This window comes from Poecilia formosa, unplaced genomic scaffold (assembly GCF_000485575.1).
Source record: "Poecilia formosa unplaced genomic scaffold, Poecilia_formosa-5.1.2 Scaffold372, whole genome shotgun sequence".
Taxonomy (NCBI): domain Eukaryota; kingdom Metazoa; phylum Chordata; class Actinopteri; order Cyprinodontiformes; family Poeciliidae; genus Poecilia; species Poecilia formosa.
The window spans coordinates 182,476-205,191 of NW_006800311.1; the positions used below are offsets into that span (position 1 = coordinate 182,476).

The 22,716-nt window shown below is 40.9% G+C and overlaps 1 protein-coding gene across 1 annotated transcript in view; it reads right to left on the bottom strand.

The window, feature by feature from the left end:
• LOC103154070 (actin-binding LIM protein 3-like) overlaps positions 1–20,173 on the bottom strand; it is a 21,453-nt gene extending 1,280 nt beyond the window's left edge. The window contains exons 1-2 of the mRNA XM_016662411.1: positions 19,668–20,173; positions 9,985–10,119 (exon numbers count right to left, since the gene is read on the bottom strand). Of these exons, the coding sequence (XP_016517897.1) occupies positions 9,985–10,119; positions 19,668–19,680 (148 nt within the window). The 5' untranslated portion in view covers positions 19,681–20,173. The remainder of the gene's footprint in view (positions 1–9,984; positions 10,120–19,667) is intronic.
• Positions 20,174–22,716: the final 2,543 nt, after the last annotated feature.

The following is a 22,716-nucleotide window of genomic DNA, read 5'->3' on the forward strand; positions in this document are numbered from 1 at the left end:
GATTAATCGTAAGAATAATCGATAGATTACTCGATTACTAAAATATTCGTTTACAACAGCCCTAGTTAGAACAAAAAACTCAAACAGGGGCTCAATTTTTTCCAGCTCAACTGTCTCATGTTAGACTGGTGACAGTAAAACAAAAAAATAAATAAATAAATAATATTGTTTATAAAAGTTACATACTGCAGTTTTAAGTGCACATAGACTAACATAAATTTCTCCTCCTAACTGATAGCACCCAGATGTTGGATTGGCTCCCAGAGTCGACTGTTTTTTAGTGGTTGTGAGCCGGCAGAGTTCTCACACACACACACACACACACACACACCCGCACGCACACATATAAAATCCTCCAAAGAGGTTACATTTAATCTTAAACTGTTCATGAGAGGATCATATTGACTTAATGGTGTAATAAAAGATCAGTGGGGGGCTTGCTTGAAAACAAAAATAATCTCATCTCTCTCAAGAGAACAGAAACACATAAATCCACCCAGTGATTAGACGGCACTGCTCAAATGCAGAGTTGGGATGAGGAGAAGGGACACAAGCTACAGAGCAGTGGCAGCGGCTCATTCTCTCTCTTTTTCCCCCCCCCCTAACAGTTCTATAGATTCAGGCACAGTAGGTACAGAAATGCTAAAAACTTTGATTGGGGAGAGGCAAAAGCTGAATCACTCCATAAAAATCCGTGTGTGCATGCACCGACCACATTTCCGAAACCACTGAACAATGGCAGAGCTTCACAAAGTGCCCATGCTGCATTTTCAGCCAGACCTATTAACGGTCTCACCAAGAACCAAAATCACAGGCTACCGAATCCTTTCCCAGGAAATGGTACGAGTGGGTAAATATTTCCACATCTATAAAGCCCTTCTCAAAACTGATGTGACCTAAAAAGACAGTCAGTTTTCACAAACAGTGTTGTTTTTTTCCCCTTTTCCTTCTTGTCCTCTTTTTACTTGCCCTCTCCTCTCCCCCACCTCTCAAAACAATATGATTTTTGGTTTCTCCTCAAATTGGCTTGGAAATGAGTGGCATACGGTCAATTAGCATAATATATTGACGGCATTAGCATATGGACGCCAGGCCAAATCACATCTGGCTGCCTCAATCTGGATTGGAGGAGCTGAATAGAGGGTTCACCTGTTGCTAATCGCCATGTTTTCCTCTAACTGGGTGATTGGCTGGATGTATTGTAAGGGACATCCCCTTTGCTCGGTTGCCAGGAGGATGTAAACCTTCCACGGTTACCCTAGAGACAGCTGGGTCCCAGTCTGACTGATGTTGCGGCGGTGGTAGTGTGGGCGGCACATTTAAAGGGGTTGGGGTTTAATACAAGGCATTGAAGGCCCAAGTTTTGTCTTTAGCTGTAAGGAGATGCAAAAATATGCGGATGTAGATATGTAGAACAAATTGTTTAAATTTGAATTTGACTTTTGAGCATTAATTTGATCATTTAAAATCGTCTTTTCAGATGTTGAACTCTTCTCGCCATTTTACAAAGCATTTATTTTTTTTCTTTACCCGCAGACTGATGAATAAATAAATGAGTAAACTTTCAGGGTTCTCCCTCATTTTGCATTTCAAAGGCTCACATTTCCAAATATGTGTGTCAATGTCCACACCGTTTTAAAAAACAATGTTTTGTTATTCATGCTCAATTTGCTTCTATGCAAAAAGCTAAAAAAAAATGTCTGCACAAAATCCAATTCATCAGCTAAACCATAGTTGCATATAGGGCATATAGAGCTATGCATAACTACTTAAACAATGGAGGAAGTGAGATGTGATGCAAGCTTATATTTCTGCTCCCTGACCGTTTAAAAAAAAAAAATCACTTTGTACTGCTAGACAATTTTACAAAGTTTCTGCAAGCATGGGTAATTGTACTTTTTATGAACTACAATGCAAACAAACAATATTTTAACAAATTTCCAACTTTCACTCACCCCTTCATTCCCACCAGACTTGGTTCAATTCAAATCTCGGAATAAAAATCGTTCACAGTTATCTACTCAGTCGTAGAGTTTGCAGCCTTGAGGTAGAAGAACAGTGTCTCAGTCAGCTATGTCAGTGTTGTAACAGTGTTGTATCATTTAAAAAATCTGAAAAAAAAAAAAATTAAATTAAATATAGCAGCTTGGATTAGTGACCAGTTTGCAGCAAAGCAGTCTGCAGCAACAACATGAAAAAAGTCCTCACCTCTCCAAACTAAATCTAGATGTAAACTCCAGATCTATGGCACAAAAGGAGAGTGCTAAATGCGACTGGCCCCTCAAAAGCCACGTCTAACATGGCCTATATCAATAGTTCTCCACTAGGTTTAATGAGCTGTGAAATAAGTGCTTCATGAAAATGTGGTTTAAGCTGACTAATTTATTTTAAATGGACTGAATTTTACAAAGTGCTTTCCCAGCCCTACTGACCACTCATAGCGCTTTGCATTATAGGCCCACGTTTATGTTTACAATCCCAGATGCATTCAGACTCAGAATTCATACACGGTCGCCATGCTAACTCATCACTCATCTTTAATCTTACATTATTTTCATTGGTTCTACTCTTGTGTTTTTTTTTTATCCCTTATTGATTTGCAGTTATTGTATTGATTTGTGATGCTGGTCCTACTTTTTCATTTCTGACGCAGACTTCAAGCACATTGTGTATCGACTGACACAAAATGTGTCTGATGCATAAATATATATTTGATCTAAATTTAATTAGATCCTATTGCAGTGCCAACTGCATCCTCTTTATTTTGATGTATTAAAATCTAAAGGTCATTTTCATGGTAACGATTTAAATTTATTAACTCACTGTAACAGGATTTTAAGCTAATTTGTTCACCTTTACACGCTCTGTGAAAATAAGCTTGTTCTTGTTGCAAAAACTGTTTATCTCATAAACTTCAAACGTTGGAGTTTTATCTTACATCTCAAGCTTGCTTTAGCAAAAAAATAAAAAAAACAATTTCATAATCATGTTTTATAGCACTGGATCGTAAGCTAATATTTTTCAAAGCTATTAGTTCATATTTTCATGTCATTACTGATTCAAGATTAAGTCTTGAGCTCAAGCTTGCCATCAGATCTTCACTGATATCACAAGTGTTTGTTGTTGTAACATTTTCAGTATAGTTATCTCTACTCAATGCCGTCTGTTAAGTATCTCAATTGTTTCCTTTTAGAGGAACTACAATACATTTTTTTCTACATCAGTACCTGGAAGCTTGACTCTTAAATAAGAGCGAGTCAAAGCATAGAGAAGTCTGACTTTCTGCTTTCTCGCTGTGAATGAACTGAGGTGTAATTCTAAGCTACACTATTGTAAAATTGATTTTTAAAAGTTAAGGAGAACAAATTTTGGCTTAGCCTCCCAGATGGGGAAAGTACTTCACACAACAGGGTTTTAGCCCTTTTTAAATTCATTTATTTTATTTTTAGATCAGACCGAGAATAAACACACATGCTTTCAAATAAAAAGATTGGATGTTACTGGAATTTTGAAAAAAAAAATAAAAATAAAAATAAAAATGGTTGATGGGCTCTTCCTGGCTAGGGTAAAGTTATTGTGAGACAAAAACCAGCTGGAGCAAATTGCATGTGAAAAGCAAAGCACGCTGTTTAATATCTAATGTTTTATATAGATGTCGACGTGGATGGATGGAGGGATGCAACTGGTGGACAGATTATTTTGTGATTTAGCTCCGAAATTAAGCTGAGAGACAAACAAATATGCAAAAGGAGAGAATTTCTTCTTGCTGAGGTTCGCCAGGCATATTTGGTGTGAGCCAGATGTGTCGAACAAGCAACTTTTACGTCTTTTGAAACGCATCAAACCTCCATAAAAACCTTCTGGAGGGGGCCATCCATTTTGAAATGCGCTTTCTTTGGAAGCACTCTGAGTTCGGCCATAACCATCAAGCAGAGGCTTTAAAACATATCCCTCCACATGTTGGTTGCCAGCACTGTGGGTGGAACAGGGACGAGGTTGGATGCTCTTTGCTGCTGCAAGTTTGCTTTGCTCCTTAAAGCAAGAGGTTTGCTCCAACCCCACAACCAGCGCCGCATGCTGTAGACAACTACCCATAAAAATAGCAGCTCATATTAGAGTCAGTCTGATCTGTTTTATTGTTCCATAAATATGATTTACCATGTGTCTACTTAAGAATATCTGCTGTCAAAAGCTTTCTCCTCCATAGGAGCAGTCCTATCTTAAGGAGAGTGAGATTGTGTCTTCCAGATTCGCAGCAGAATCGGCTTTGCAGGTTTGAACTACATCAAAGACCTAGTTTAATCTAAATTGCTCTTTTGTGGCAGTGCAGGAAGTTACAATCTGGAGATCATAAATCTACTGATTAGACGTTAGCACGTAGACCACTGCGGTCATTAGTACTGCGCCGATTAGGCATCCACAGGGGGTCTGCTTGATTGGGTATTTATCTCCAGCCAACAGACGCAATTAAAATTCTCCTCTCCACGTCGGCCCGGGCCAGGACCCTAAAATAGTCCCGACACCTCCGGTCACTCCTCCGCTTCCCTTTCTGTCTTTTCTGTTTCAAGACAGCTTCCAAACCTTTGAGGCCCTGAACAAGGTCTCTGCTTTATCTCCCTATTCGCACCAATGCAGGGCTGCACCTCAAAGCAGCCTTCTTTCCTCAAACGTCCTCAACTCTGTGTGTGTGTGTGTGCGTGTGTGTGTGACACTTAATGGACATGCTTTGTACAGCTCATAAAAGAAACCCTGCCGTCTGTTCTCGTTGTGGCAAAGCTCTCAGCAACATGCCGGTTTCCACAGCTAAGGCAGACAACCTGAGACAATTCATTAAAGGGTTTTGTAGTCTGCGTAGTGGGGGCATCGGCAAGTTGCCCAGAGGAAAGCACTCACCTATTCACCTTCTCATTTGTGCTACAAAGGCCGGGTGCTCACGCAGCCTCTTTCTGTGCCCCAGATCTTAGCCTTGGTGACGGGAGGAAACACTTCGAGAGTAAATAATGTGTTTGCTCAAGTTGTGCCAAGTCGCAGGGTGAAGAAGTGGTCACAAGAGAGAGAGAGAGAAAAAAAAAAAGTTTATAGCCCAACTGAAGTTGCTTAATGAGGCCAAAATATGTGCAAACTTTCCGATCTTTGGAGCTTGTTTGCCGTTTGGTTAAAGGGGGTTAGCATGTTAATGAGGTTGAACTAAACCTGGAAAATTGTACTTCCTATGAATTTTATAAATATCCAAAGGAAAATATAGAGCTACATGATATATAAAAAAAACCCCTGAAATTGTGAATGTTTTTACTGAATATGTTGCTGCCATGGTGATGTTGTTTAGCACACATTTTCCTCCCTCTTTTCTTTTTTTTTTCATTACTATATCCACATCATCAATCCTCTTGAGCATTAAGATTATGCTCACATAGAGACTTGGCATATTAAACACAATATTTCAGATAATTCTTTCCCAACATAATACATCAAAGTTTGTGGTTTTACCATGACAAGAGGTTTGCATGAAGTAAAGCATCTCAATCAATTTGTTATCTTTGTTATATATATGTTTTAAAAGAAGGGCACATTGGAAAAAAAAATCTGACAGGCATCCCAATAGCTACCGTGGCTGCACAACAGAAACACAGAGTGGTTTCTATAGAGGAATTTGAAGTGAGATGTAGCTAGCAAAAAAAACAAAAAAAAAAAACAAAAATATGGATGACAGACAGGTTCTCCCATGTATTTGGCTGCTATGAATGCTAGAGACAGATGGCTGCCCAGTAGAGTCCCCTCATACGAGGAAACCACACTTGCTGTTGAGGCCTTCAGCTTTTAACCTTCATAAGACTGATAAGGGAGTCAGCTGAGGGGAAAACAAGTGAGAATGAGATCGTAGACGTACAGAGATAACCCCACCGTGGAGCTGTAGCTCTTTCAAAACGGCAACGATAACGTTTCAGCTTGATGTGCACAAGCGATTCCGAGACAAACTGTATTTGTTTGTCTACCACAGCAGGGGGGAGGGGGGGAGGCTGTCACATCGTAATTGCCTCGGTTATTCAGGAATCACTCTCTTCCTCCGAGCCGGGCTCGTTCTCACCTAAGCGCTTCCGGCTCAACCCTGCGTACGCGCACGGACACATTTCCAGGCAATTTGTGGGACTTTCAACATGTAAAAGCCCTTTAGGAAGGTGATGCTCGGGAGCCACAAGCAGAGAAATAATCCCTGTCATCTCAGCTGAAGCCATGGGAGTCGCCAGGGAAAAGAGCTGCTTCCAGTCGCGCTCCCTTTTCCCCTCTGCCAGAATCTCTCCCTAGCAACCACACTTTGGCGTGGTGATTGGACCAGTGTACCAGCGGTTGCTATAGCTACAGGAAGCTCCCCTTCCCAGTAACCCCCCATGTTTTCTTCTCTCCTGTGCCTCTCTCTCTGTTTCTCTTCCTTTATTTTCGCTTTTTTTTTCTAGTCTAGTTTTGTTACTCCTATGTGTTTTTTTTTTCCTTTTTCACAAGAGCACAATCATAGCAGGTTAATGTCAGTAACAAACAGACCGAAAGGCGTAAGCAAAAGTATGCAAACAGAGACATGACTGACTAAAAAAAAGTCTGCAGAGAAAGAGTTAATTTTTCCCCCCACCCTAGTGAGAATACCTGTGAGAAATGGAGCATTATCCAACCTGTATGTAAATTTCCAGTTCTCTGCACAGCACTACTGTTTCGTAAAATAAATCTATTTTGATTTTTGCCTGTAACAACAAACAGCTAAAGGGAGCAGCTTCCTAGTTTATGTGCAAATTTGTTTCCTTCCGTACTTCTGCCTCCTTCTATTTTCTCCGTTTGTGTTTTTCGGCGAGGAAACCACAACGGAAACATACACCTATTTTGCTCTTTGCCGTGAGATTTATGTGTGACCGAGCTTTGTGCTCACGGCCAAAAAACAGAACCAGCTGTGTTTGCTGGAATCCAAAAGTGCCAATTATGCTTTGAAGGCTGGGTAAAATGTGGTCACTATGTCATTGGAGCACTACGCACGAGTCAGCCAACACACTTGTAATACAACACCACACTATCCATACTCCGGAGCCTGCTGCTACACTCAGTAGAGTTATGGGATCTACATTATCCACATCTACACCCAACCCACCGCCTTCCCTTTGTCTGGAGCTGATGCATCAGTCTGTGAGTTGGCTTCTGTCCTGCCAGACTTACTTTCTTGAGCTGATTGCCTTCCTGCACTATAATAAGCTGCAGCATAATGAGTTTGAATGAGAGGTTAAATGCACATGATTGGTGAGATGCTACTGCAATGACTAATGCATGACAGAGGAATTATGATAATGTGGCTGACAGACAGTAAAATACCTTCATAGAGGCAGGATAAAGGGATCAATGGCATGGTTGTTTGTGCGTTTACATACTGAGAATGTGGGTTGAAATCCTTAGAGAGTATTTGTCAGTTTACTAATACCATTTTTTTTTTCAGGAAGGCACAGTGGAAATTGTTTTCTGGAAACAATGAGAGTGTAAATGTGTAAAGAATGGGACATAATATTTTATGACATCTGGTTTTAAATGATGGTTTAAAATGCCAACTCCAACAATTTTGTCTTTATTTTAAAATAATAATAAAACCCTGTTTTTTGTGACTGCTCTCTCTCTCTCTCTCTCTCTCTCTCTCTCTCTCACACACTCTCTCACACACACACACAGTGTGACGTCCCCTCTCCTCCGAACAGAAATATTTAATGAGCACTACAGCAGAATATCTAGAAAAATAATAATGTGAATACATATTCTATGTAGTTCTTAAAGAAAAATCCCAGTTGAATATAATTGGTAATAGCAGGTTAGTGCTGTACCAAAACCACAGATCAATAATTAACCACGTAATTTTGATACATTTAAACAGCAAAGTCCTAAAACAATAGGGAGAAGAAAGTTTAGCAAAGCAGCAACAGAGAAACGGAAAAAAATAAATAAATAAATAAAGCACCACTTGGAAAGTGCCAATTAAAAGTAAACAAAGCCACATTATCGAAGAGACAGAGTTCGCTAAGTTCAAAGAAACATGCAATATGTTTGCATGTGACCGGGTTTTCCACGCTTCACAATGGAAGCTATGGAAAATTGCTGGCTGAGCAGGAGCCCATGCCAGAGGGCAAATTATGGGAAAGGATGTGGCAAATTCTGGCTGCTCAGCAGCAGCCGATGACTGCCTCTGGAACATGAGCAGGGAGCTCTCTGCCCATGTGCAGACTCAAAATATCCAGTCATAGTTTTCAGTGGCAGTACAGCTACTGTAAAAATGAAAAACAGAATTTCGGATCCAGTTTAGTATTGCAGTACACCGGTGACGTAATGTCTGAGCGACAAAAACAACGACCCCCCCGCCACCCGGCACCGCCACACTCTTCTTCATCTTTCCTGCTCACTTTTGGCGTACCCCCTTTTTTTCTGGGACACAAAATAAAGCTCTCCGATTGGTTGGTAGCACCTTAGAGATGCTGAGAATATCCACCAACCAGGGCAAGGTGCCCCTTCACATGGTTACCACAGTAACCTCTCACAACCACAGAGAGCGTGCCCACATGTACATGAACATGGACACTTACATCCATGAGTTCAAATGTGTGCGTTGGCACTGGGAGCTTGACTTTGTGCGTGTAAGAGTCGTGAAACAGACAACAAGCTTCGAGTGAATAGCCCTTTGTGAGTTCATGAACCACAGAACATGTGAGGGCCAGACAATGCTGTTACTGTATCTCTGACAAAAAGAAACATTCTTACTCTCATGCTTTAAAAGGCTGACGGGGAAACGCTGCACTGTGAAATTTTCCCCATTGATATTTGTTTACAAAAACACGAGTGCTAAGAGACGCTAAGAGATAAAGACGGAATGGGAAATTCCAAGCATTGATGATTTATTTTTTCTACCCACAAATGTCAGTGAAGCTGCTTAGTTTGCTTATTTCCACCATAGGAAAGATTATCTAGTCATATGCTGGCAATTTGTTTCACATTACAGCCTGTTTGAAATACAATACGTACTTTGATTCATGTGTGCTGCTACTTAGAAAATCTATAAAAGGCATTTCTCTTCAGCTACATGGCTGATTAATTGCAAATGCATTTATAGTTACAATGCTTTAGCTTTTCATATAAGCCTTTAACACGGCTGATAATAATTTGAGCAAATTCAAATTCTCACTGGCAGCATAATGCATGAAGATTCGAAAACAGCATTCAAAATGTACATTTCTTTCCAACTTGTCAGTCGTTGAGCTGACTTTATGAATTGCTCCAAATGAGCAATTAATAAATTGCTCATTTGGAGAGTAGAGGAAGTATCACACCACCGTGATACTTCCTCTACTCTCTACCATTTCATACTGATTCTTATCTAGTAAATATTTCCAAAGACACATCTAAATAATTTTCCTAAACTCTAAAAATAGATGCAAAGTGGCGACTAAGTAAGCTTCGCATTACAACGGACAGGAGTTGTGTTATTGTAACAGGATGTTTGGTTATGTCACTACTGTATCCACTCCAGATCACCTGCACCTGCTTATACAGCAGCACTGAAAAGCCAATTACATCAGTGGCATTAAGCCAGGGTGCACAAGCAAAGGCAAATCCTCTCTCGGTTGCCAGGACGATAACAAGCTACCTTACCAGGATCCCATGTGCGCTGCAAGATCCCTCTGATACGTTTCAGTCCCTACTGAGGGCTAATAGCAGCACTCAGCATGTGCACCAGGAGATGGAGGGCTTACCATGTCTCCATTTGATGTGGCTAAGAAAAAACATGTCATCTCTGACCATAAAAAGAAAATGGCATTCTAACAAAAGGTACGGTAATACTTATGGCCATTACCATCTAAACAAGGGCATGCTATGACATATATTCTTACCATAAACACTACAGATTTTGTTGTTTTTATCTGCTTTCACAATCACTGTGTGGTGTTGTCATCTTTAAGGAGTCCAATTTCTTACCGGTGCAGGTGAAGCACTTGACATGAAAGTGAGTGTCTTGGACGCGGACCACTTCCCCTTTGCATACTTCTCGACACCGCTGACACCGGATTGGCTCAGAGCCCCGCTCGCTGCGTGTTGAGGCTTGCCGATGAGCTGCGGAGCATAAAAACATCCTGAATGTGCCATCTGAAGGATCAAATGTAGACTGTTTGATACACTGTACTGAAAGATTTTTATGATCATAACTCAACAAATTACGCATGTCAAAAACGCGTGCGATGCTTCAAGGTGTGCACTTTTGCTGAGTTCACACCAAATGCGTTTTGATCGTCAGGCGCGTCTGTTTTACATTCAAAATGGGCTGAACTTATATAGGGGCTTTTTCCAATCATTTTGACCACTCAAAGCGCTTTACACTAGAGCCACATTCTAGTGTGGCTCTAAAGAGCCACTCACAAACGCTCACACATTTATACACCGATACGCAGATTGGTAGGAAGTTTCGGGGTTAAGTGCCTTGCCCAAGGGCACGTCGACATGAGATCCAAATAGACTTTGAATGTAAACCAGAAGCACCTGACGCTCAGAACGCTGACAGTCAGAACTACAAGAGTTTACATGGAAGCACATTAGTGTGTTTGGAATGGCAGGGGAGTCCGGCTCTACATTGTATTCTAACGTCCCAAAACATTTCAAACTCGGTTATCCTTCCCCCTCCATATGTCAATCAGGTGCTATTTTTTTTATGTTGGCCTAACATATGGAGTTCCAATAAAACTCAGTGGTTTTAGGTCAAACTACAAAAAGGTTCAAATAGTTTGACAATGTTAGGATCAGTACCGCCATGCCTGTGTCCAGACTGTGCATGGAGCTTCCACTGCAGGCCTGTCAACACCAGTTCCAAAACTGTGAGGTCTGACAACTATACGCTGGGCTACTTCCAGGCTCTCTCTCTCCCTGCCTCTATTTTTCACACACTCATGCTTCACCACCACTTGACTGACTGCATCGATCTCCTCACCTCGTTCTGCTTCGGTTTACATGTGTGACTCCTTCGAGCCCCGACAGCTACCTCACATAGAGCCACACACACACACAAAAAAAACAGATTTCGACTAAGCAAAAGGCCGTCATAATACAAATATCAAACCACTTTTATATTAGTCTCAACAAATGTTCACAATGATGTTCGGCATTTCTTGGTTATTAGATTAGGACGGCCCGGGGATCTGAGCTATTAACATATTTCACGGCATCCAAAAAGATTACAATATTGACAATGTGTCAAAACGCCTGCCTCTTCTTTATCGTTCTTCTATACTGAGATTAATGAAACGGAGGGATGCCGGAGTAACAGGCTGGGATGGTCATCTAGGCGAAGGACTTTTTCCGCTAGAGGGGGACGAGGATGTGGGCTGACACAACAGAGTAGCTGATTGCTTGTCGAGACTTAATCCCGAAGGGCTTGCACCACTTAAAAGGTCAAAGCTGATGCACTACTTGCATTTGTTGAGTTGTATAGAAGTATCTGTGCTTAAATTTGTTTTCTACCCACGCTGCCAAATTCTATGATTTTGATAAAGGCTGTTTCTCTCAGTGTTGTTCGACACAGTTTATAGCAACAACAATTGCAAAACATACCACATCTCCCACAGTTGAGTTTTTTTAAGTATATACACTGCTCAAAAAATAAAGGGAACACTCAAATAACACATCCTAGATCTGAATGAATGAAATATTCTCATTGAATACTTTGTTCTGTACAAAGTTGAATGTGCTGACAACAAAATCACACAAAAATTATCAATGGAAATCAAATTTATTAACCAATGGAGGCCTGGATTTGGAGCCACACAAAATTAAAGTGAAATGTTCCCTTTATTTTTTTGAGCAGTATATATATATATAAAACCTCTGCAAAGTTTGTTTGATTTTTTTTTTCCTCTGGCACCAGAAAGCAATAATAAAAAAAAAATCTTCTCAAAGTGACTTTGGAGCTTTGTAAATGATTTAAATTTCCTGTAATTTTGATGATGGTTTACAGATGATGGAAAACACATAATTCAATGTCTCAAAAAAATTTTGAATATTACATGAGGTCAAGTAAAAGCATATTTTAAATAAAAATGTCAGAATGCAAAATGTATGTTGATTTGTACTTTTTTTTTGGGTCTCGTTTTGCATGAATTACTGTGTCGGTCCACCAATGCCGAGGTGTAATTGAAGTTCGTGTTGCTTTTGATTGTGGCCTTCAGGTGACTTGCATTGTTGGAAGCCTAACAATGTCTCTCGACTTCCTTTTGGACATATCCTGGTCAGCTTGACTATTTAGAAGACTAAAGGTGCAGCTTCAAATTTCTCACATAAAAAGGTAGGCTATCACATTCGGTGTCTTTATATTGCATTTTATAATCTCAACTCCGTACTTGGCATGAAAGTTGTTGGATCTAATGTTTTTTTGTTGTTTTTTTCTGTGTGGAAGGACGTAAGCACCGTGGGGGTTTTGGTGTGTAGGCTTTCAGCAGGTGACGATTAGAAAGAGAACTGACTTTGCCTTGAAATAGATTAAAATACACATAAAAACAGATGTTTTTGTACAAGCACTTATGTTGTTTTATAGAACCAGTAAGTCTGAAAAAACAGATGCAATAAATATTTTCACAGACTATGCATAAAGGCACAAATCGACATTATAGCCGTGGTTGTTTATTTTCCCAACCAAGGACAAGAGTGTGACTGCGAGAAATAAGTAACAACAATTGCAACCCATACCACATCTCCCACAGCTGACTCTCTGTAAGATCCATTGTTTCCCTCACAATGCTGCCGGGACCTCTGGGAAAAACAAACTGGCCTGATAAGTGCCAAGCCGCCCGTTCGAGTGAAAGTTTCAAGGAAGTGTTTTCTTTTGTTTTGTGAAACCAAATGCACAACCGTGATTCCATCAGGTGTGAATGTGGGATAATGTGGGCTAATGGAAGTGCAAGCCGGCCTGACATCATCCCCTGGAAAAACACGATGGCAATTATTTACCCTGCTGACCTTCTGAAACGTGACCAAAACAAACCCGTAGCACGCAGGAACATCCTCATTCTTCCCATGCCAGTCAAGTTCAGATAGAAGATGAAATAAGAGTACTCCATTTGGCGTGATTTTAGAACAACATAACAAAAATGAATGACATGAGCTGTTATTTTATTGAAAAATAAATTGACAATGACTTTGAGAAAAATATCTAGACAGTGACATTTGTGTGGATGAAAATGCCTTACTGATGTCAGAGTTCAGAAGAGAAAGTGTGGACCGGTTTGAGATGATGAAAAGGCAACTATACCCAGTAGAGGAAACTCCTCTCACAACCGAAATATGCAAAATTCAAACGCACAACAAACAACACTTTGAAGCAGAATGGCTACGGCAGCAGAACATCAAAATACGCGGCTTCTATCAACTCCCTAAAATTAGACCTTTGAGGCTACGCTTAACTGGACACTTCGCCAAAACTGGTTCGATGATTCTTGATTTCAGCCTCGACATTCAGATGGTAAAGTTACAATTTGGCCAGAACCGCATTAAAATGTGCCTCCATCTGGCTTTGTTCTAATCATTTTGACTAGTCGTGTGAAGGAGTTCTGGACAGACTTTCAGCCCCTTAAAACGAATGAGCATTGTTTAAATTTAAAAGCCTACTTAATTAGTTTTGAACATATTAACAAGGTGTACCTAATAAAGCGACTGTTCTTTTTTTTTTTTTTTTAAGTTAAATACGTAGGTGTAGGCCACAATTGTACACTACACAAATACTAAATTTACTTAGAATATTACCTGATCTTGATTGGTTGAACTATGATCTCAGGTAGGGAGTTCACTTTCAAGTTTATTTTTCATTAACAGGAGAGTTCAAAGTGCTTTTCATTGTAACCCAATAACCAATTATGAAACAAGCAGCAAACCTTACATTTTGTAAGTGGTCAGCGACTGTATAGATACGTCACTCACATAACTTGCATTGTTTTACTCCAGTAAAAGTAATGGAGATCTGTGGCGAAGTGGTTCAGTTTGTGTTTACCACTTGCCCCTCATTCTTATTTCTGATTCATTTAATCTTTCTAACCCATAGATGTCACTGATTGCATCACTGGGTTCTACTAAATGGAGGGTTTCCTTGTTTTCCTTGTATTGTTTGTTTATCTTTAAAGTAAGCCTTCGTTTCGCCCTGTATTACATGTTTTACTTTGCAAACCATTTAGTTACGTAGATGAGTTTGTTAATAATCTTATTCCTGTTTCTCCGTTTAGAGTTTTGCTGCTTGGCTTGACCCGTTGCCTAATGAAGTGAAGACGCGTTGCCACTTTGTTTTAAGTCCAGAAAGATTTCAGATGCTTGGGATGGATGTCAAAGCCTAAAAAAAAACAACAACTAAATAATAAAAATTTAGCAGTGCACAGTAAGAAATGGGGAAATGGCAGCTCAGTGTCCACTTAAACGGACTTCAAGACAGAGGAACGTTAAACCAGAACATTTTTTTTGCAGTTTTCAATCAGCCATGCGTTCTCCCAACCAGGAAGCTGTCGTGTGATTATAAAGTCCAGTATAAGTTATGATATAAAGAAGCTCAATAAGATGCTTTCTGACTCACCATGTGTCCAAGAGAAGCCAAGAACAAGGACTCCAAGTACACAAACGGCTCAGGAGCTGAGGTGTTGCATAACTAACCATGTCCATTTTCATTCACTGAGACAAAGCTTCCCCATGTCAAAACCAATTAAAGACTTCTATAAAAAAAAAAAATCCCTCCATCCTCTTCTATGGCGACCAGTTGAGTCACACTTCTAATGAAAACCAGCTCGACTGCAGGTGTAATCCATTGACTCCACATCGGCACAGGGTGTCCCAGGAGATTACAGCCTCCAGGATCCAAGGGATAACAGCGCTGTGTACCAGAGAGACCGGCTGCATCCCTGGGGACTGAGAGGTTGCTGCGATTTCTTCCTCTGACCCGACAGCCTGGACCAAGAACAGGCTGGGAGTTCGGTCACAATGTGGATGTCGAGTGAATGGTGGTGATGAGTTAGACGGGAGTTACAACAGAGTGGAAAAATACGTTGTTATACTTTTAAAGGAGAGGTATTATGCATTTTCCACGCTCATAGCGCAATTTTATAGCACGCTCAAGTAAACTATGCCACCTGCAGTTGGTGTAAAAATGCTGCATATATCAAATAAGAAATTTGATTTTGCAATTTGATGCTTTGAAATTGACCTATGCCTCTTTTTTAAGAAGCTCCTCCTCTTTCTGGCATGAAGCACTGCATCACAATGCTACCTCATAATGCAGTTTCCTGTTTTTAGGAGATCTGGACTGAAGTACTTTTCACGATAAGCTCAGCAGTTTCCGCAGGTGTTTGCTAGGTGCTGCTGCTGCTAGTCTAGGGGAGCTGAGTGGGAAAGGTGCAGAGGAGGGGTAGGTGGCTGACGACTGCAGCTCCAAGGACGAGCTTCGTATCAGCAAGAGTTTCTGCAGCCCTGAATGTCTGCGACAGGAGATACAAGAAACTCTCAAGCATGAGCAGCCTTACTTAACACTGTATTGAAATGACAGCCGGCCAGCTGTGAGTAGCATGACTGCAGGCTGGTCTCTTAAGCAAATAGCCAAACTAATTCTCAATCTAATACCTGCTTTTTTTTTTTTTTTACAAAAGCAGAGCAGCTAAAAGGCTTTAGTGTTTTAACTCAAATAATTAAAAGCACTAAAACACATCACTGCTTTTATGTGTTTTAGGTTTGTATGTAAAAGACCTTAAAGCTCTCATTTTGTCACATTTTGTCACATAAATTCACTACATCCATAAGATTCTAGTAAAAAAAATAACAACAATCAATGTCTGACAAACAGAATACTTATTTCTCTGTCAATGGAGCAATCATTTCCTCTGAAATCGTTGCCACTCTTCATAAAACATCCGAGCAGTATGCCCATCCCATCCGTCTTCCCTGTCGGTAATTTAATGTAGTCATTGATCAGGGCCCCTCTGTCTCCCTACCCTTCTCTCTCCTTATCTGTCTTCATCTCCATCAGGACCTTGTGCTGAGGCAGCCATCAGAGCGACGCTGGTGTCCAGTGGTAACACAAACATGCCAATACTCCACAGAGCAAAGGAATATGGGTCGGACTGCTGCCCACAGTCTCAATGGTTCCTTGGTCCTGCCAGAAGTCAAGGTCAGAGGAAGCAGGACATAGCCGTGGTCGAACATTGAACTGAATCTAGTGCCCCATCAAATCTGTTTCATTACTTTAAGAACAAACTGATTATGCTGAACCCTTTTGTTTATGTCTGACATTTCCCTCTTCTTGGTGACTTTCACTCGTGAGCAAAAGTCAAACCCCTTATGACAGCAGCTGTTAATAATCCACAAAACCATCCGCCGGATTTCGCATCGGTCGCGCGCAACTGCAAATGAATATTCAGCGTTTGCCTCCCAGCATCTGCGGCTTGCATCTGTGCAGTCGAAGCTCCCGCCTTTGTTCTCTGTGTTATTGAACCAAGGCACCTGGAATCGTGCGGTGATGAATGGTATTTGGCTCCGGTTTGGACTGTGCGCCAGATGAGGAAGCGGCTCAGCAATCATAAATGCTATAGCTCTTGCTTCCGTCTACCCCGGTTTCCAGATTATTCCCCACCGCTCAGAAACAATCCATCATTTAATATTGCAGGTCTTATGTAGGTTTACATTTGTACACCCCGTCTTGTCAGCGCGCTATTTATGTACGTCCTTGAATGACAAATATGCTAATCAGATGTGCTTGGCCCACATTGTATGTGCCACACTTACAGTAATGTTTGTACAGTAGCATCTGCCTGAGGTTGGAACGATCTCCTTGTGCATGTGTGAGTTCTCTCTGGGTACTTGGTCCAGAAACATGTGTGTTGGTGTCATTTGTCTCTCTAAATTGCCCTTAGTGTGTCCGTGCAGAGTTGCCTGTCCTAAACGCTTTGTTTGATAATTACGACTGTTTCGTAGCGCTGACTCATTGGTTTTTACTGATACGAAACCATGAAAACACAAAAGTGTTTTTGAAATTATAACACCTAAAACATAATCCTGAAGTTATCAAGTTGTGAAGAGCCATAAGTGAAGAGCCACCCTCTCCTGCAACTTTAAGAAGACTCGTTTGTCATTTGGCATGAGAGAAAAGTGAAATTTTGCACTGTGGAAACATTTAGATAAATTCTGTTTGAGTCACAGAGTGCTGCACATCAGAATTTTCCAGATTTGCAACACTGTTGCGCCCTTTAAAAAGTTAGTTTTGAAGACTTTTAATATCGAATGGCAGCAAGGTTTAGTTTGTGGATAACTAGATGCTAAAGTCAGACTGAGCACCACACAAAGAACACCCCGCCTTACAATATCTATTGTTTTTACAGCTGATGAGTAAATAGACATGATATTTACTAATGAATGAATTTCCTCAAAATCAAACACGACTGATCCTTCAAGTGGTTAGTTGGGAAGTTTTAGTTATTATGCAACAGATCCCTCTAACGCAAAAAAGCAAACGCCTGTGAAGCTTTTTTTTGTTGTTGTTTTTTTTTGCCCTGACTAATGTAAGCTGCAACTGAAGCGACTCACCTCACCAAACCATAAAAGAACATGATCAAATGTTTCCTTTGGCTGTTCTGGTTTTGCAGCTTCTGTTCTATTGTCAGGCTCCGGCAGCGACTGGATGCGTCTCCACACCCGCCCTAACCTATGCCGTAACTTCCCTGTGGCCTGATGTGCACACCACAAGAAATGCGACTAAATTTAGCTCTCATGCAGGCTACAAGAAAAGTGATTGGTCCATTACTACCTTGCTCAAATATTGCACCTGTACAGAAAGTAAATGAGACATGTACTTTGCGGTGACGCAGAGCACGGGAATGTGCAGAAGTCTCAATGTAACACACTAAAAATCTCAATTACTTCTAGATATGTTCTAACATTGAAAAAATGTTGCTCTGGACATCAAACTGAGGGAGGGAGAGAAGTGTCAGAGCTGCCTGTGATGAATGGAGCTGCAAAAAAAAAAAAGCCCCTGGCTCCCTGAACTCAATGATCTGTATATTGATCTACTTGTGCTTTATCACTCCCCGGTGCAGAAACGGAGTGTGCCAAAAAGAAAGATCTTCATCTGTTGCACAGATACTTTTTTTTCCACACCGGGCCACGTGAAGTTCCTGCTGGGTGACGTAAATACGCCCTGAAGTCAGCAAACTAGGTTGTGGAGAATGTGCGGTTGCTCCGAGTGCGTCGATGGCCATCGGCTGATCGCACCCGGTGGAACAGAAAACAGTGCACCCAGCGCACCCCAACAGGCCCTGTCATGTCCAAACCTCAGAAGCAGTGGAGGCAGACAGCAACATATGTTTGACTGACACCAAAGGGAGAACAGTGGGAAAAAAAAAGAAAAAAGTTCTTTCTGCAGGTCAGAAGCTTTAAGCCGGGGGAACAGACACATGTTCCACCAACTCTCTGCCAGCTGTGACAATGCATGCTGGGCAATCTTGTGTGCAAAACACAAGGACTCGTGTGACAGCTCCCCACATGTTGGCTGGAGGTGCTCCTCCTCCTTCTCTATTTGTCACGTGAGGAAGAAGAAAAAAACAAAAAACAACAACACTCAGAGCTCTTAACAAAAGAATTATTCTCATTTTCTCAAGAGAGTGAGAAGAAGCAACACCCTTCCTGGGAATCGAGGCAACGTTGCCTGCAAGTCAGGCAAGGCTCAGCTGAGTTCAGAGCGCCAGATAAATAATGTAGTGCCACAGAATGACAAGCTAGATCATGAATGATGCAGTGAGAGACCAGGGGCTGGACAGGAAGCTCCTGACACCATCAGTTCTCTGAGCACCTGGGGCACATTCACCTCTCCCAAGCCCGCACAATGAAACGCTCGCCCGCCTCACCCGCGCGTCGACTCACGGCGAATTGTGTACAGACCAAAAATGGAAGCGTGCAGAAAACGTGTGCACACGCTCACCACAAGCTATACAGAGAAAGCCCTGATTCAGCGGACAGAGGATCAGGATCAGAGTCAGCTGATCCAAGGTCAGCTCGGCATCAGAGCTGCCCCTGGGGCCATTCTAGGGTAAGGATGTCAGTGGCCCCCTGAGGTTGTAAGGGTTATTTGTCACATGCTGCAGTACACACAGATATACAGGGAGGTCGGGTCAGCGAACCCCCCCCCCTCCTCACCCCCCACAAGTTACAAGGTGTGCTGATCCTGCAGGGACAGTGTGAAAGAGCTGAAAGTGGTCTCCCAGAAGGAGGTGAAAGAGAGGTGGCAGACACTGAAAGCGTCCAAGCTGCTGCTGTGCAGTGAAGAAGTGGAGAAATGCTTCTGGGTGAACTCTGACCCCTGGATGTATTTAAAGTCCCGTGTTTAACCTTTTCCGAGTTAGATGCATAATCACACCTTTCTTTTTTCTTCTGTGTAAATGTTTGCAAAATAAACTATTTTATATAGTCGGTAAATAATAGAAATGCTACATTTTGTGATGAAAAAAAAATATGCTAATTATCTATATCATCCACTAAATACAAAATAACATACATGGTTCCTATAGGATTGATTGATTGATTTATTTATTTATTTTATCATTGTTTACATTGTCTTTGCACTCCAAGCGGAGAGATAAGGCGCGCGAGAATGGACTTACCACTGGAACTCATGATGCCCAATGCGTCCTTCTCCAAAACAAAGCTGCTTCGGCCAAAAATAATCCCATAAAGCACGAGGAGATATTCACATTGTGCACTTAATAAAACAATATCCTGCAATCGCTGGTTGTGATCCTCCTCACTGTCGGCACCGCTCCTTCCTTCCAGTCAAATGCATGTGAAGGTGTAGACGGTGGCAGAAAGAGGGACGCGCAAATATAAACAAAGAATTCTTAGCGAGGATTATTGCCGTAATCAGCTGTAGGATCCAAATAAAGCTTCCGCTCCTGCTGTGCCAAGGTCTCCTGTGTGTGTGTGTGTGTGTGTTTTAGTTTTTTTTTTAAAATAATAATTATTATTTTCTCTCCAGTCAGACAGATTCTACAGACCAGAAAACGACGCTGCTCACTTGGATTCCACCTTCACATTTTTACTCTCGCCAGATACAGCCCCCTCCCTCCCTACTCCTCCTCCAGCTCCGCCGCGCTCCTCCGGCGTGTCCCCGTGCGTGCGCCTCTCAAGCGTTGTCAATACTGGGTCCGGATACTGTGTGCGCACTGACCTTTCAAAATAAGGGCGCAGTCGCTTAAGATTGGGTGTGATTGACAGACAGGCAGACAAAGAGAGAGAGAGAAAGAGAGAGGGGGGTTGTAAGAGAGAGTCAACTAGACAGACTATCTATCTATCTATCTATCTATCTATCTATCTATCTATCTATCTATCTATCTATCTATCTATCTATCTATCTATCTATCTATCTATCATCTATNATCTATCTATCTATCTATCTACATTTGGAGATTTTTGTTTTATTTTATCTTAATCGGTCCTGTACAATTTAAATTGAGAGGTTGTGTTTTCTAGCTTTTAGAGCAATCGTTTATTCATTCATCAGCTTTATTAAAGACACAAATAGGGCCACATGAGGAAAAAAAAAATAAAATAAAATAATGATAAGAATTTAAAAAATAAAAGTGCAATGTGATAAACTTTCCGGGGCCTAATCAGAATTGTCTCGAACACCCCATTTAAGCTTTGTGGAACTTTTATTCTTCGCTCACAATTCAGTGACAAAAAGGAAAATGAAAATAAAGTAAACTGTGACTTTATTGTGAAAAGAACCCCACTCTTCCGGGTTTTACTCCGACTCTGACGTTGGTTTACTATTCTCACTTTCATCCTCGCTCATATAGCGACGTCACTCTTTGCTTTTAAAAAGGAAAACGAAAAATAATGTCCTAAAAGTCACGATAAGAAGTGTTAGATTATCAATCGTCTGACTTGGACTGATGATGGCAGAGTTATTATCAGTGTCAGCTGAAATTTAATCAGTTTAGTGAGTGTAATACAAATCGCTTTTCAAAGATCAAAATTACGACAATGATCTGTGAGGAAAATGACAAATTGATAGAGGAAGAGATATTTATTTTTCATTTCAATTTTTTTTATAGCTTCATGTTTCCATTGTGTTCGGCAGAGTTTCCTGTTAAAACTGTTATGACACCGCCCTCTTCTGGAAAACAGACGTAAGCAAATTGGTTAATTGGATTGTTTACGGATGAAGTCCTGCTAAAGAAAGGTTAGATGGGCTGAAACCGTCCTCTGAAGTTACGGCACACATCACAACAATATACAGTAAGTCTGACTTAAAGCTGGTTTTGTTTATTAGTTTTTATTTTTATATTCAAATTTAAATCTAAAACGGTGCAACTCAGTTTTTGTAAAATACTTCATTTAATGCCAGAAACACTTTTGAAGGATAATAATTAGCAATTTACTGGCTTTGGAAAGCTAAAGCAAAACTCTGGAGACAATGTGCTCTTGTAATTTGTCTATTCCTTTTCTAGTCTGTGGCATTTGATGACTCAAAGCAGAAGTGTTATCCACTTGTAGCTTTGCCTTCTGTTTACTTAAATGGGTTCATGGGTACTGATGCATAAAGATCTGCATCTAACAGTGCAACACCCATCCGCTGTTGGTACCTCAGCCTTCAAACTGGAAGCCGGTTTAATGCAACATCAACTCTGAGAAATGAAACAGCCCTGAGATGGATTGACGAAGGGAAATGCAGATGAATAAACATGAAGTTAACAGCTAATTCTTTTTAAAGAACAGCGCCAGTCAGAAGTATTTATTTTATTTAAAAGTGTTCGGATCTTGTCTCTTTACTAGCCCAAACATGTTGGTAATAATACACTGTTTTAATCAGGATTAAATGTGACAGACAAACACTAAGCAGTGAATAATAGAGGAGAAGAAAGATATCATGTAGCTTCAAAGTTACCATGTGGAAGTCTGTCAATAAATAAACATTTAACAAATCTACCCTTTATAAAAATTGCACTTGGAAAGTCACAAGGAAAAGTTTATCTCAGACCATTTAGGGGACATAGGAAACAATTGGAATAATGTCATATCATGACATGACAACAAAGTGTAAATTTGTGGCCTGCATGCAACTAACACTAAACACCGACCTGAACACATTGTTCCTACTGACGTAGGGAGGTGGTAGCATCATGCTGTGTAATGTGTTGCTTCATCAGCGACAAATAGTCAGAATTTATTGAAGAATAAATTCTTCAATAAATTTATTGAATACTACAGGGCAATATTTGAAGAGAACCAGTCAGAGGAAGCAAAATCAGAAGTTCACCTTCCGGAAGGATGTCAAGCGTGAACCTCAGTTACAAATTAATGGTTAATAACAAAGTGTTTTCCTTTTTTCTAAGAGTGACCAAGTCAAAGTTTAAAATCAAGTGCAACTTACAGCGTCCGGCGTAACAATTTTGGCAAATTGCTGGTCACAATGCCATCCTACCTGATCTCCCAGCCTGTGCTATGAAACCTTTGCAGATTGTTAAGAATGAGGCAGTGCCTTTGTTCTTCAATATGCTTAACAGAGCAAACGTCACCCCTGTGTCGATTGAACTTCACTGGACATCCTTAGTGGTCTGCGTCCAATCAACTCAATATTAGTCAACAATGTGCTTAACATCTCCCCCCGACCTGGATGTTCTCACTCCAGTCGTCAGTGGATTGTCAGCT